Source organism: Atractosteus spatula, chromosome 4 (genome assembly GCF_055471065.1).
Source record: "Atractosteus spatula isolate fAtrSpa1 chromosome 4, fAtrSpa1.hap1, whole genome shotgun sequence".
NCBI classification, from domain to species: domain Eukaryota; kingdom Metazoa; phylum Chordata; class Actinopteri; order Semionotiformes; family Lepisosteidae; genus Atractosteus; species Atractosteus spatula.
Window position 1 is genome coordinate 73,935,948 of NC_142709.1, and position 16,744 is coordinate 73,952,691.

Here is a 16,744-nt window from a genome sequence, read left to right on the forward strand (position 1 = left end):
GTTAATTGTTTTCATATCATTCAGCATCGCACCCCTTACCCAGATTTTGTTCATTGACTTAATTGTATAAACCTCAGCACTATCTATGACAACCAATCGATTGCAGCGCCTGGCCGTAGACTAAAATTTAATCCGCCTGTTGAAATTTTCATGCAGTCGATAAATACGTAAACATTAATTCAATGGGGATACTTGAACTTTTCTTTTTTTCTGCATCGACATTATTTGCTTTTTAATGTGATTTGCGTGCGTTTTGTATTAGTGAAGCATCGAACTCTACAATGTGTTCAAGTCCGCCGCGATTTGACAGGTTTTATTCAGGAAGCGGGCTATAAACAAACCCACGCGTTCGGGGGCTGAGTTGACTTTCCCATTCAAAGCCACGGCTGCGGAGCGAAATTAAGAGTGTGGGGCCCATTCAGAAACAAGATAAACTTCTCAGAACCCCTTTATTCGAAAAACACACATTAACGATCTTTTTAACTGAAGGGAACATCGAATTTTTGCGTTTTACTAATAGATTGATTCACGCATACCCCACATGAGATTAAGGAGTTTTATGGACAATTAGAGACAATGAAACCGCAGGCATTTTGGTAAAGCAATGGAAGTCCGGATCCACAGCCGATCACCAAATCCTTAAACAAACCTCACTCATCCCTTATTTCGTTTATTTGTTAGCTTTAAACGAAAGGCAACATATACCTAGTTATGAAATAACCTACAATAGACTTTGAATATTGGCTAATATTTTTTATAGGGGAAAAGAAAATTCTGTGAATATAATGTATATGCAAAGAAAATGTATATTTCTGTTGAAGGGGCTATTAAAATCGAACAGCTTTCCTATTGGTTTGTTGGCACTTTTTAAGTCACTCGGACAATAAAAATATGGAGATTTATATCTCTTAGAAAGTAGGGCAAGCCAGATGGTAATAGCGTCATTAACAAAGTTGGGACCCACTAGTGAAGCTGAAATTGGGAGGGATCAGGGGAACAATAGGATCTGCTCTTAGAAGAGACCATGCGTTTCTGCTTGCAGCGGGCCAGCTAATACATTCTACAGAGCTACTGAAAAAAACAACTTTCTTTTCGGCACTAAAGAAGAGAGTTCGCAGACAAATCCTCAGTAGTCCTCAGTGCACCCGATACACCATTATTACACAGGTTTAAAGAAAAATCCAATCCACTGTTGAATTGCATCACCATAAAAAAACAGACTAAAACAATAGACAGCAATGGGAAATTATACCCAATTATTTCATATTGCGTATCACTAAATAAAGGTACAGTCGTGTGAGGGAACGCTTCTTTTTTTGTTGTCCATGTTTTAATTCCGTTTCAATTACAAATACATGATAACAGGTCATTCATACTTATATTAAGTGGATGAGCCGACCGATTTTCACACAAACTGATGAGCACATAGAGAAAGTCCTGAGGTCCAAACGCTAAACACGTTGTGTGTGCGAGAGAGAGAGGGGGAGTGTGTGTGTGTGTTGTTGTTGTTGAGCGGATCTTTAAAGTACCCTCGAGAACACCCCTCGGGGCACAATTGACGGAAAATAGAATACTGACAGTTCGTCACAGGCTGTTTTCGACGGTTTTAAGGAGCTCGATCAAACGGAGTTTGTAGTAATCTACATTAATATCCGGATGGCAGCGTTACAGCGTCCACCTGCAGGGTATCTGCAATTCCTGCCCCTTACTGTGCTACAAAGCCGCGAGTAAAGGAATCTCTTTGAGGTGTATCATCACATAGCCAACTTGCACCAGTTCTCAGAGCATTAGGAAAACCCAGGCAATCGAATACTGGTGAAATTTAGACAGGGTAGCCTCAACACAACACCTGGCTGAAAACGCACCGTTGCATCTTTTGAACAAATCTATCAAAGATGCGTAAGGCTACAAGCTATAAAACGTTTGATTATGATAATATAATGTATAAAGGAAAACGAATTTATTCTTAAAAAAGGAACCCTAAAGTATTATTTTCATGAATTAACCAGAATATGTATACTAGTGCTACCACTGATCTCGATAAGATAAAACAATGACTGATTAAAATGTATTAATGTGATCTTGCCAGCGGTTGATTTTAGCAAAAACGGGCTGGTTGTCGTTACGGTATTCTGATCCAAGTATAGCAGGAAATGTACCGCATTTCACATATTCGAATTAATACACTGTCTTTCGTAATTCACATTTCTGTGTAAAAATATTCACTTTATGTACGTTGTCAATTTCTAGAAACAATTGGTAGTTTACATGTTCAAAATAAATACGCAATGCTTAAAGTTGTACTTGTGTTTTTCGTCCACAAATCTATCGTTGCTTTTTTAATTGTAACAATAAAAAAAATAATCAAAAGTTCAAATTTGCATTTCACATATAGAATAAAAGTTGTGTAAAACAAAGGAGAACAGAGTTGTGTCTCCCGGACTCGCTGCGGCGCGGATAGCTCTCTGGCCGTGCCTGGGACGCGTTAGACTGAGTGAGCCCTGCTCGGCTCGGGACCTCCCGCCGACCGACCGCAGCATCAAAGCAGATATTGTTCCAAGCGGGAGCGGGCCGGCGCTGAGCGCTCACAAGCGCACTAACTCTTTAGCTATTGTTTTTCACGGATAAACTTTGTTGCCGTCTAATAAATAACTACAAACCAATAAAATACGTCTTCTTAACTTACCGACGCGTTGACCTTTTAAATGCCTCCTGAGTAAGTTCGTGGTGAACTTTACATCAGTCATAACCTGTTGCTAGGGTTTTTTTTCCCGAAGGGGGGAAGGGATGTAGCTCTGCATTGTTCTGATAGCAATAATGCAGAGTGTGTCATTCAAACAACCATCATCATAATTATGACTAAATATAAAGCATCAATTATCACTAAAATAATTTAAGAATTCTTTTTTTTTATAATACTTCCCATCAACCTTTTTTTCTTAAAAAAGATCACGAAAAGAATGCTTATTTCCCTACGGGAACTTCTTTAAGCAATACCTTTGAGCCTGTAAATTCCCTGATGTAAAACGTCCTGTAGCAGCCATAAAAAGGTCCGTTTGCTTCAGAGAGATTTAGGTTGTTGCTAGGATGTGAGAGCAAAAATTCTTCCCTAAGTCACGACTGTCTGTGTGTGGTTTGCGATTGTCAAGGGGGAAAAGTGCAGACATATGCTGGAACTTCGTGTGTTCGCTGTTCTCTTCCAGCAGCCAACTTCTGAAATCTCCACAATTAGATCTGCATTGTTCCTTGTGAACAGCGCAGCGCTGAAAGAAAGGTCTTCCCTGTCGGAGCCAATCCAACGAAGCGTTTGACGTTATTAAATAATAAAGAGATGGTGATTTACATTGTTGTCCAGAAAAAGGGCCAATTATCCGCTGTTATATTGCCATTAGAAACGTATTAACTCGAATTAGTTATCAAACAATATGTTGGTATTAAAGTATAAAATGGCAATACCGGAGTTTATTGTTCCTTCGGTTTCGCGTTTCACAAATTTCACCTCAATTGCACTTCCTGAATGCAGGCACTTCACACCAGCGTTTTAGACACACAGACACACATATATTTAACTAAATAAACACATATACGAATAGTTTAAGTGTAATTAAAGTGTTAATTAATGTACAATATTAAGATATTGATATAATCAATATTAAGCCCCAAAATGACTATATTTCCTGATCAGTCAAAAAAGCTAATTTCCTGTGGCATAAACCCAGTTAAATACTGTTGTAGCTGTCCAAACACGCCTCTGAATCTTTTCTATCTGTCTCTTTGAGAATACACATTTCTCAAAATGAAATGACACTGCAATGCATGAAGAAGCAGCAGATCTTCACAATCCTCGCCTAGTGTTATATCCGAAACTACAATGGGGCTCCTAAAAGTTTTTAAAATTGCCCCCAATTTCACATCATCTACGAGATTAAAGAAAAGGGACGGAAAACACGTTAAATATGTTTAAATAAAGTGTAGAGCCGCAGCAGAAAAAAGGAAAAACACGCAATAATACCACGGATTAATTGCGGATGTGTTTATCTCAATACGACACAAAAGCGATCAAGCAGCACTTCGACGGGTAAAGTGGAAACCTATAGCTGGGCACCAACAGCCTGAGTGGCTGCAGTTCGCACCTCGTTGTTGTGGATTGTGTTCAACACCATATGCATCGCTAATCCGGTGAATAATGGTGCCCACTGCAAACTCAACAGTCTAGGCATCAGACAGCCCGTGTCAAGTACTAACAAGTTTATATATCAATATGCCATAAGCTACTGGGTTTTGGCATACCGTTTACGATAAATGGTGTTTAAAGCACTATTACATTAAATATTACGACTCAAAATACTGTTCAAGATGTGAAAAAAGTGCTTGGACACGTAAGATACAATTTAAGATGAAGTTCATGTATTAGAAAAAAACTGGTGTATGAAGAGGGAAAGCCATATCGACGTTTAATGGGGGAATACGTTTAGTAATGGAAATTTATCTCTCGATTGATCTGTCCTCCTGTTTATCAAGTTAACCGTCCAGCAACACAGGGTTTAAAACCCTCATGATGTCCCATATAAAATCTCCATCGACTAAAGCAAACCCCCTCCCCCTGACATTTAAATTGGTGTCTTCTTCAGTGTCTTCCTCGATTTCTCATAATGTATCCTAAATTTATCAACGCAACAACACACAGTGTTAACATCCTCATCCTCATCATTACCGGAAAAAGGTGCTAAATGCACGTTACATTTTTGCAGCAATAGAGCCATATCTGATATATAAGAAAACGTTATATCCTACAATTGAGATAGTATATGATTCCAAAATGTGTAAGCCGCATATGAAGAGGTTTCAAGGGGAAACCGTCAGAACCGGGAAGTTGCGTGCGCTCTGCGAGTCCTGCCCTGTGCGCGCTGGAGCTCGGGCCGCGGTCGTGCTGGATGACAGTGTGTGGTCTATTGAACAGAATGTGCATTTTGGCCGAGCTGCTAGACCCCCATCCCCCCGCCTCACTGCACCTGCACGGGATCAGGGAAGGACGGCCATTCACTCCGCGAGAGACTGTTAAAACAGACGACATCTCTGACAGTTCTCGATTCACCCCAACTCACAATGCTCGGACTAAAAAAAAAGAGGCAAAGACAGACTCAAACTATTTTCCCCCCTGCGATGTTATGTGTTATTTTTGTAAATGGCATTGCTTTTATTTTACAGCGAATGCGCTTTGAGTTTCGATTAAGAAGACACTTCATAGTCACAACACAACATCTGGAAATAAATGTAATTTAAAAACGAAGTTATTGCTTACATTATATCTCAATACACCTACACAAATTGTAAAACACAAACATGTGAGATAGTACGTGACTGTGATTAGTAGATAACTAAATACTGTGGATAAGCAAAAGATCATTTATTTTCTCTGATGTCAAGAAAATCAACATTATTGTCGCGCAAAATACTTTTAGAGGAGAGCTAAAGCAAAATGTTTAAGATTGTGGAGCGATTAAAAAATACAGTTCGCAGTTCGCGTCTAGGTTAACAATTCCATAATCTTTTTACGATAATTATAATAATAGAACATTTTAATTTTAAGAATTACGATAACACTACGTTCCTTTTTTTCCTCCTCAGACTTGAACAATAACCACATTTTAGCTTTTACTGTTGTTTCTCTTTGCTGTGTTCGTCAAAGCACGGTGTTTGTAGGACACTGAGATTTCAATAATTGTGTATTAGAAAACAAATATCGGCCTTTTCTGTATTACAGGCGAAATTCCCATCTCATAAAATTTCTCGGTAAATCGATTGCCGGTGACGTCACGGCTCTATATTAGCATAATGGAGGAATACAGTAAGTCTGCGTGGAAGTGATGAGGTCCTCTTGAGAAGTTTGTCTCTTGCTTAATATATTAATTATTTCCCATTCCCAAGACTTGGGACTTATAAAACAACACACACTACAAATATCAGCAACACTGAAGTCGAGTTTGAGATATCTCATACTTAGGAAAACAAGTTATTTGTTAAAAGTTATAGTAATTTGTACTGCAATGTCCCTCACGGGATCAATAAAGTATCCATCTAAAACAAAAATAACAAAACGTTTTAAAATTATGTGGTGGAGTAGCAAAACATTTATTTGACTAACTTAAAATACATTCGAGGCAAGATAGATTAAATGCTGGTCGAGTTCATGAAGTAGCAGAAATAGAAAGAAAACGTTTTTATACAAAAAGGGGGAGACGAGTTTTTGTTTTAAGTTAATGTGTTTGGCACTCCCTCTCAGACTGGAAGTCAATTAAACACAGTAATATCATTCATAGTTTGAACCAATAATGGAAAGCATTGAACAACTTGTAAATATTTGTTGTTAATTCTCAAATAAAAATAAACGTAATAAACCATAACTTGAAGCGACTTAAAACGTCAGTGAAATCGACAAAATGTATTTATTGAGAACATATCTCACTCGTTTTGGACTGATGTATGCCACTGACATAACTTCATTAACTCTCACAATTAGGTAAGTTTGGATAAAGTCGTTGCTGATGCAGACAAGAGTTATAAAGCGAAACTATATTACTTGCACAGAAATCTAAACGAGTATGATATAGAGAAATATTACTAAACAGGAAATTATCTTGGTTTTTATCATGAAAACCGCTTTTAGAAAGTAACGCTTACCACCTGTTGTAACAGAACCGTCGTAGATTTTAGCCCATTCCTATTCTGGGCAAACGTGGTTTGAACTAAACGTATCTTATTCTTAACCCTTTTAAAGAAAATAATACTGGCTGACCTGACAAATTGGGAAAAAAAAAGAGAAGAATCGTGTTCTGAATAATTGCGGCATATCCAGGCTTTCTCCTCGCCTCATACGGAATTCAAATATAATATAATATGTATTATATAATAAAAACACAAATAACATCTGCAACTGAAACACAGTTACCAACCTCCTTTTCACAATCAGAATTTGAATCTGCGCACTTGAGAGAGCTCTTAGTGCAAACTCCCGCAACTGAAAGCACACCTCGCTAACACAAAAGCTTTGTTTAATTTTCTTCTTGTAATGGTTCTAAATGAGAATCCCGTCACTATGCAGTTAAGCGGTGTTCCTTGTCCCCCTGAGGCGTTTGATCGTTTTTTTTATGCGAAGAAACTGTCAGTTCCAAAACCTCAATGGAGTCCCAACACAAAAGTCCTTCAAGTCGAATCAATTCAGTAATGCAATTATTAGTTCATGCCCTTATGGCTTATCACTAATCATTTAAATACTGTCACTTAATCTTAACCGGCAGTGAACGTGTTCCCAATTAAGGACACATTTATTTTCTCCAGAAACGTATTTGATTTCTACTACGATTTTGTTTAATTTCTTCACCTGTGAGTGTAATTGAGCGAACCGATACAGACCACTTGTACAAGCAAAGTCTCAGGCTTGGTGCGTTATAAAATAGTTCATCCGGATTCACCGTTTAAAATTCCCAGTTTATCAAACATGTTCACCTATTACAATCAATTCCACTGGTTGTATAAATAATTAATTGAACCACTGCTCCCTGACCCTTTGAAAGTCCAGTAGGGACACGTTTGTAGTAATAATACTTCGGAATGAGCCCTCGTCAAATATTCATTTAGCGCTTAATGTGAGCTCTTCTCCCCCGAGACGACGTGTAATAGAAGCTTCCCAGCCTTGGCAAGCAACTGTGTTAATCTGCCTCTGCAGTTCAGCAAAATATTTTAACACCCCTCAGATTTAAAACGCTCTTAAATTCACAAGGGATAGCATAATCTTATTCAAGAGCTCATTTTTAAACACAGCACAAGACGGACTGACATTAAACTTTCTCTTCTATCATCAGGAAAGAAAAGCTTTTGAATTAGACTTAAACAAACTCAGCAATAAAGGTTTTCGCCTGTTAATTAAATAGTAAATAGAAAACAATTTCTAGGCTTTGTATCATGTTACACATAGGCCTAACCTTAAGAGAAACGAACAATTATTGTGGAGAGGTACACAAGCTACTTTTGTTTTTCACTTTCTTTATAACCAGACCTAACGCCACAAAGTATAAAAATAAACACGGCCTACTTCCAGTAAGCATTTCTGCAGTTCTCGCTACGTATATTTTACATTATTTAATTTTATATGCTCGCTGGTAAATTCCGAATCCCAACAACAGTGTTAAAATTAATTTGCGAAACGTTACAAATACTCGTTTCCTTGCTGCTGCCCGCCTATAGTCAATGTATGGGCCTCAGGAAAATATTTCAACATTGCGTTATTTTGCGCCAATAAAATTTTTTAAAACGACAAATACACGTTTGACAATATTGCAAATGAATTTGAAAAATACGTACACTAATACAGTTCCGTATTTTCTCCTAAAATGATTACGTATAATGTGAAACGACGCATTATAATAAGATGTTAGATGAAAATAAGCGCCATTCTCGCTTAATACATTTAGGGAAAATCAAGATAATTTATTATTTACATTGGCCTATTTAATCATTTATATGACATGTATTTATATAACGATTTATATTATATGTATACGTTTTATTCTGTATTATATATAGGTATAGCAGCTTTGAAGTAACTACTGCAATATGTGCTTCTTCAAAAAAAATACTGACAAATTCAAGCTCTGCCAAAGTCTCTGAAGCAGTCTAACGTCATACTGTATGCAGCACTGATGAGGGTATACTCTAAAGAAATGCATTGCTTTGAAAATGTAATTCTACAGCTTCCCGAAAACATTCCGATAACCTGTTCGGAAAACAAGCGGTTACAGCAGCAAATACTTTAAAATCAAAAATAATAATGAACGTAGATTATTATATTTTGCTTTTAAAATATACACCACACCACTTACAGCGAGATGACAATAATATGAAGAAAAGTAAAATGAAAAGCTACCTTTATGCGAATCTTCAACTTATTGGGCGTTTTTATCTTGTCCATTGAGACAGACAGCTCTACCAAAGGGTTAGAGGGAACAAACTTTTGAGTGGCGCTTCTCCTCACATCTTGAGACGTGAAGCTTGTTTCCACTAAAAAATAAAAACGCTGTTAACTTAAGTATCAGTTTACATAACAACAGTGCCAGCAACACTAGTAACCTATTGTATTGAATCTGTTGAAAGTGTATATTATAATTATTACTTTATGAACAACCATATCAAAGTGGTTAACACGGTTAAGAAATTCACACGTCCTCTTGAATGACTGCAATTCTGTTCGGTTTCTCGCCCTACAGTGTCCTTAAATCTAACAGAAAGGTTATGTATGGACTCCCCGAGCAAACAGGTTAATATTGGCAACTGTAGCACCCATGTTTGTAGTAATGATAGTAATAAAAAACATTATAAAGGATCTGAGCAACAGGTGACAACAACTTCAGAAAAGGCATTCAGCGTGATATTTAGGTAACAATGTCAAATAAGGTGACTGTAAAATCGGTACAGAACAAATAACAATAACATGTTTATCTTATTCTGGATTTTAAAAAATATAATCATTCTGATTTTTTTTTAACAGTGAGAGGACGTTATAACCTTAGAACTGAAAATGATAAATAAAATCAAAACTCGAACAATATTCAAGTATCCAAATTTCAAAAATTTATTCATTCAAACTCTGCATAATGAAAAAAAACTTAAGCTGAAGTGGAAACTGCTGTAAGGATGTTATTAGTTCAAATATATACATGGGGTATCGGCGACTGGTTCAAAATACAGACCCGAATTTCAAAATACAACTACAGAAATGAAAATTTAAAATAAAAACTTAAAATATCACAATAAAATTTACAGAAATATTACAAACCATGAGAAAATAATGAACACAAACTTCGTGTTTTCTAACAGATGAAAAGTGGGAAACAAAATATATAAATTAACAAGTATTTTTTAACCTGTGAGATAAAGAATTTTTAACCAAAGTAAAACGGTTTAGTACAGTCTATTTCACCTCCAAGGAGAAACTTTATCGTTTAATATAACTTCTGTTCTTTTACTTAGAACCCAATGGAACTCATCGTTGTCTTTTTCACAACCGCTGTTTATAAAATTGGCAACTTCTTATAGTTTACAAACATTAGACATTTTGATTGCTATGTTTCTTTGATAAATACTGTACAAAAGTTGCTTGGAATAATAAAACATTTAATCGATTGAGACTAGCTCGTTCTATTCTTATTTAACTGGTAAACACTTTTGCAAGACTTCGCAAAGGTCCTACCGTCCCACTATATTTTTTTCTTTAAAAAAAGAAAAAGAAAAAAAAAGTTTTGTGTTCTTTCCTTGAGCGCTATACAACGTCTTTCCCTCCCCAAAATGTTCTGTACAAAAATAGTCCAGAAGTCCAGTTTCTATAACAAAAGTTAATTTACATGTGTGACAGTGGAAGTGTGCCATTAATAGCTGTACCGGGTACAGGTGCGCTCTGGTAGTGTTGAGACATATGAAGTCTGCTTTGGGCAGTTGGTTCTGGTACTTCAGCACCTGGTAAATACATACTGATCATGTCCCGGAGGTCTCCGGTCTGACACGGAGGAGCCCTTGAATGAGAAGACGAAGTGACTACAGGTGGACTCGAGCTGGACTCCGACTTGACCACCGAACCCATGCTGCCCAGCGTCATCCCTGGGGTGCTTTGCTGGGAGTAGGACATGCTATACGTGGGAGATCCGTTCATGTAGGTCTGTGAACTGGTCATGGAATTGTACTGAAGCGCGCTCATGTCATAACGGTGCATGGGCTGCATCTGCGCCGTGTTATGCGCGTTTAGCCCAGGGTGCTGCGGGTAGCCCAGCTGTTCCTGCATCATGCCGTAGCCGCCGTTAGTCCAGCCATTCATGTGAGCGTAGCTGTCCATCCTCTGATTGACGGCGGCTCCCAAACCAGCCCCTACACCCACCCCGGAGCTCATAGTGTTGCCGCCGGGCGCAAGCAGCCCGCTCGGTAGGGTGTATTTATCTTTCTTCATCAGAGTCTTGGTTTTCCGCCTCGGTCGGTATTTGTAATCCGGATGTTCCTTCATGTGGAGAGCCCGGAGACGCTTCGCTTCGTCGATGAAGGGTCGCTTCTCGTTCTCCGATAAAAGTTTCCACTCGGCCCCGAGTCTCTTGCTAATTTCCGAATTGTGCATTTTAGGGTTCTCCTGCGCCATTTTCCTCCGCTGCCCCCTCGACCACACCATGAAGGCGTTCATGGGTCTCTTGACTCGGTCGGGGCTGTTTTTCTGGGAGTTTCCTGAAGAGTTGGAGTTCCCCGTGCCCCCAGCATTGGCCTGGAGGGCGGGGGGCTTGAGTTCGGTTTCCATCATGTTGTACATTCAAACTGATTCTGTGTGACCCTGCCTCACCAAAGGGAAAAAAAAAGGTCCAAAACGGAGGAAGTTCGCTGTTGTTACCTTGCTGCTTTCAGTAACTTTACTGAAAAAAGTGAAACGACTTTCCCCCCTCTCTCTCTCCCTGCAGGTCCTGCTGTGTCCACAAACTTCTCTCTTGGTCTTTAAGAATCAACAAACTACTTTTCCCCCTTCAGCACAGCCTTGACAACTCCTGATACTTTTTGAACAAGTTAATAGACAACCATTCATGTGATGGGGGCTGTCAGGGAATAAATGGGTTTTACCTGACCAATCAGAGAGCGACTGTTCCCTCGGCCAGGATTGTGTCTTTTATTAGCATAAAGGGGCGGGGTTTCCAGCGGTCAGCGGTGCTGTGCCGAGGCTGGGGCTGGTTTAAGTCAGCCAATCGCAGCTGTATACAGCATTCATTATTTCAGCAAGTGTTCAAGTGAAGAAATTTTACAAGCCATCCACACTGAAAGCGCTGTATTCTCCACTTTATGGAAATACTGCCTTGTCTTAAATTTAAGCAGCGTATGCAATGCAGTAAGTCTGGAGTTGACTACTGTAAATGGCTAAGAATTTTCTCGCATTTAGGACACGCCAGAGAGGTTTCTCTTTGAATTAATCTAGCGTGGTTCTGGGTTATTCTTGTGTTTTTTTCACAGCTAAATACTAAGGAAAAACAAAGAGAAGCAGAATATGGAGTTTCTTAAATAAAATACTTTATACCACATTATTTTGCATTTTATAATATGTTTGCTCCTTTGTATCGCTCTTCTTCAGACTTCTGGAAGAAGGCTTTCAGACTGCCTCCCCAAGTGTTTCATCAAACAGGTTCACTTCAGAAAACTGTGATGCAGAAAGTCATTCTGCGCACAGAAAGCACACCGGCCAATATTCTGTCAAGGCGGAAATAATAATCACGACAGGAATTTAAACAACAAAAGGCAACGAAAAACGACACACTTTAAAGTAAAATACGATGCACATTAAAAAACAATAGATTTGTGTATAGTTACATTTTAGTGAGGATTCCTAACCTCTCAAAATACTATCGCCGATTAAACTTAATATCAGTAACAATAGTTTTTTTTTCAGTTAAACAAAAATATTTTTGCGAGATGTTTTCCCCAGATGGCACTGAAATTAAAAGAAAGGTAAATTTAAATGGTTCCCTATTGAAGGAGCTCAAAGTGCGCCCCTGAATGCCGAGAGAAATGGCAGCACGTCCATCACAAATAGATAGTTTTGTTTCTGTTGTTGCCACCACATCGGCTCAAACAAAAGCTCGTCTAAGTTTACTTCCACTCCGTTGTTGAGATCTTTGTTGGTAAAATGCACTTGACCACAAATAAAAAGAAAAGACTAATGCTGCTTCTCCTTTCCAAGCGCTTTCACCGCCAGCGTCGGATCTGAACATAACCTGCAGTTTGTGCTGGAGGAGCTGCACTGTTTGAAAATTAAACGCGATCTCTCGAGTTCACCTTCACTGCACACAAACCGATTCCATCTTATCACTGTTGTTTTCTCTGCAGATTATCGTGAAAATAATCGTCGTGCAGCTGGGTAACATTGCAAATACTAATACAACTTTTATCTGTAGTAATTACACTAAACTTTTTATACTATATATAAGTATGTTATGTTTTTAGACGGTATATATTCTATATACACACACATGTAGATGTGTAGGTGTGTAATGTTAATTATATATTTTCTTTTATAGTACACGTAGTAGTAATAATAGTCTCATTGTAAATACTCTGCATTTGTAACCAAAACAAAAACGGCGAGGGCTCCCCTCCGCATTCGTACGTAGCACCAGCGCCGTCTACTGGCTGTTCCGCGTAAAGCACCGAAAGTATAAACGAAAAGCCGAACAGAAAACCACACCGATCTAATTTCAATTAACTTGTCAATGATTTTATTTAAGGTATTCTTGAAGATCGAAATCGAATACCATTCAAAAATAAATTTACTAGAACGAATAAGTGTACGAACTTTTCTTGTATGCCGTTCCTATATAATGCGAAGAAAGCAGTGAGGCTTCAGAAAGCTCACCGAGATAATTTAATTACTGTTATTAATTGCTGTCAGTAGTATGAGATGCATTAACGCTTATGGAAAAAGCAGTAGTAGGCAGAAATATACACGACTGGGTTTCCAAACAATGACAACGATTTTGTGACAAAATTAACAACAACATAATGTATCTCTAACATCGTAACATACATTTGAACAAATGTGTTAAATGTGTTAAAAAAACATTGTGGTGCTGATTGAATTATTTACCACACAATTATTTTATAATCACCGCTTTATTTTGCATAATTTTAGTTCTCCATATTGCTCATCTTGGTAAATATCTTGAGATATTAACCCGATCGTTATTATTTTTATTAAGTCTCAAAATGTTTTTTTCGCGATTTTAGCACACTAACGATTAAGCGAGTGTGTAGTCTGAAATTAAGAATGTTACAAGGATAGACTCTTTCATAAATATTACAAATTGCCTTAAAAAACGCACGATAAATATAAATTACACCATGCAATAAATCCAGTAGTATTTTGTCACTGTTCACATAATGTGTATAATCTATCTTTTCGTGAAAGGCGCGGGCAGTTCATAAAAATAATGCTTTAATTGACGGCAGCGTTGAGGTGCAAGTAAATTGAATTACCGCGCGCGTCTCTCGGTGGAGGACTGGCCTGGTCTCCCGCGCGCCTGCAGTGGAATAAACTCGCGAGCTGTCTGTGGCGCTAATGTTGTGTTGATGTTAATAAGGGAGCCATCTGGAACACCATTAGCTCACTCAGACTAAATCTTTATCTTATTTTTTTTAAAAAACTACCGAATTTTACTTAATAATTAGTCCACAGTAATAGCCTTTTGGAAAAAAAAATCCAACATATTTTTCCATTTTAAAATGTTATCTTTGCATATACCCCTGTATAATGTAAATTTGTAAGAAGAATTTTGTATTTAGATTTAAACACAGGTTTAACTTCTGGATAATTGGGTGAGAACTAGCCAAGCATCTGACTATTATGATGCTTGTTAAAAACGCTTCTTTTCTGCATCTGCATTTGAGTGTATTCTCTCCACTCCTAATCTTCTTATGGAAATGAAGGAGAGCGGCGGGGAACCTGCAGTCTCTTGGAGAATGTTCTTGTTAACTGGAATTTCTCAGCATTGCTAATTAGCAAAGAGTTTGACGACCACCGGTATTGGAGGAAACCGTGTTAACCGCTCAGACTCGTTTTAGTCTGTAGTAGTATTTTTATATGTATATATAAAACAAATAAATACATAAACTTAGTAACTCTGAGAGTATCTACATTTCCAGACTCAAATACACAGCTTTTAAAACCCCTTGCTTAGAAATATAAATTAACTTGGGTGTCTTAATGATTGTCTTTGTTAAAATAATTAACATCCAAAGGGGCCTAATTTATATATGATAAATTCACACCTCACACCTGAAGAAGGGTTCACAGCCGAAACGTTGTGTTTTCTCTCTTCTCTTTTCAGCATGGAATTAAACCTATTATTTGTTCCTAATTTATATATGTCAATCACAGTCCCAATTTGTTAAAATTTTAACCTTAGACTGTAATCCAAAACTGACCCAAACTAAAAAAATCCAATTCTACACGATATGCGAGAAAAGTGAGTTTTTCCCTCAGAATGAGCTGAAAGGCAGAGTTTCAATTCATTATGATGTCAACTACCTCAGAGCTTTAGACGGTGTTCCGATCTTCCTTCCACTAGTTTTAATGTAATACAACCACAGAACAGGCGAATGTTTATAATACTGTCGAGAGTAAACGATCTGTTAAACCCGTCTAATACAAGTGGACAACGAAATCAAGCATATTGAGGAGTCTGCGGATGCTCGGAAATAATGCCATGAAAGTTATTAAATAATAAAGCGAATAACTTTTTTAAGTGGCCTACCTCTACGGTAAAACATATTGCCTAAAATGTAAAAGAAATAAAGTGAATCTGCATTTATTTGTAGAATTTACACCTGCAAGTTGTGAAGAATGATCGATACTCTTTCAATAAAGAATAAGCACAGGATATTAGGAAAGAGTACACTTAAACACTTAGTAAATGAATCTACACACACCTGAATACCTCTGTGTACTCTATTGCGCTGTATTCTAAAACGAAGCTGTAACTAAACAAAAACTGTTAAGAAAACAGTTCAATAATACATATTTTATTTGAAAAGGGAATTTTCAACAGAAGATACACTTTATCAGTTCTGTATATATCATTAATAACAAAACAGTACAGTGATCACCATATTATATAAGATTTAAAAACAATCCTCCAGTTTATGTGATAAAACAGGAAAGCGCACCAATGTTAGAATGTTTGCCTCTTTTGACAACATGTATGCGCCTGACATCATCATTATTATTATTATTATAATTATTATTATTAATCACAAAAATAATACTTTATTTTATCGGATATGTTTTTTACGAATTTGAGTGACGCCCTGCCCATGATCCATTCAGCCAAGTGTTAAGGCGAATTTGGTAATTAGGAGAAAAATCTAAATTACTATATATATATATGTACGTAATCCGTTCTCTCGTACAGGTGACACATCTTATCTCAGTATGATAGTCCTGCTGTGATAAATCCACAGCCGTCTATTTCGCTGATGAAACTGCGGTGTATTAGTAAATGGCTCTTTCATTTTTGAAGCGTTTCGTTTTCTTAAAAGAAAACCAAACTATATTAACTCTAGAAAGGGTTTACCCTGTAATGATAAAAGTAAGTTAGTAGTAGCATTGCACTTATATTTCACTCATGTCAATACATGAATACAATTCACCCCATCCAGTTCATGACAAGTGATTTCGTTATGAAAGCTACCAAAGATAACAACATGGATATTACTGGGTCGCATTTAACTTAAAGACTGTGAATGACGGCCACTGTAAATCTTGCTTATTTTAGTAATATTTAAATAAATTCAACTATTATATCATATTTTATTTCATTGCACCCGTATCTCAGTACATAACAAACGTATGTACACACATAGCATGTCACACATTTTGGTTTTAGAAAAGCTTAAAACGCGATTTTTTTTCTTTTACTCCATAATAATTTTAAACACAGACCAAAGCGGTTTTTGAGAATCCTACCCAACGGTCTGGCAGCTCCGATGAGGCGCTTGTAGTTTTCCGGTTGTCCACTAGGGGCCGGGCCACTGTCTACCTTTGTCAAAGTCTGGGACAGGACGGATTGTCTCGCTGCAGGCTGCGAGTCTGGGAGCGCTTTCAGAACTAGGATGCATTTTCTACTGCTTTTCAAGAATTTACCTGATATTTTCAGTCACTAGTGCATTAATCACCAGT

General features: G+C 37.5%; 1 protein-coding gene and 1 long non-coding RNA gene across 3 annotated transcripts in view; both read right to left on the reverse strand.

The window, feature by feature from the left end:
• The window catches only part of LOC148837218 (uncharacterized), a 52,988-nt gene that overhangs the window by 13,248 nt on the left and 22,996 nt on the right, over window positions 1–16,744 (reverse strand). The window lies entirely within an intron of this gene.
• Window positions 9,605–11,655, reverse strand: sox2 (SRY-box transcription factor 2). The gene has a single exon (XM_088913640.1). It carries the CDS (start codon window positions 11,339–11,341, stop codon window positions 10,394–10,396), a length of 948 nt encoding a protein of 315 aa, XP_088769766.1. The 5' UTR covers window positions 11,342–11,655; the 3' UTR covers window positions 9,605–10,393.

Bases quoted from the DNA above. Each gene is read 5' to 3' on its own strand.
- sox2 (XM_088913640.1), bottom strand. From the start codon at position 11,341: ATGTACAACATGATGGAAACCGAACTCAAGCCCCCCGCCCTCCAGGCC.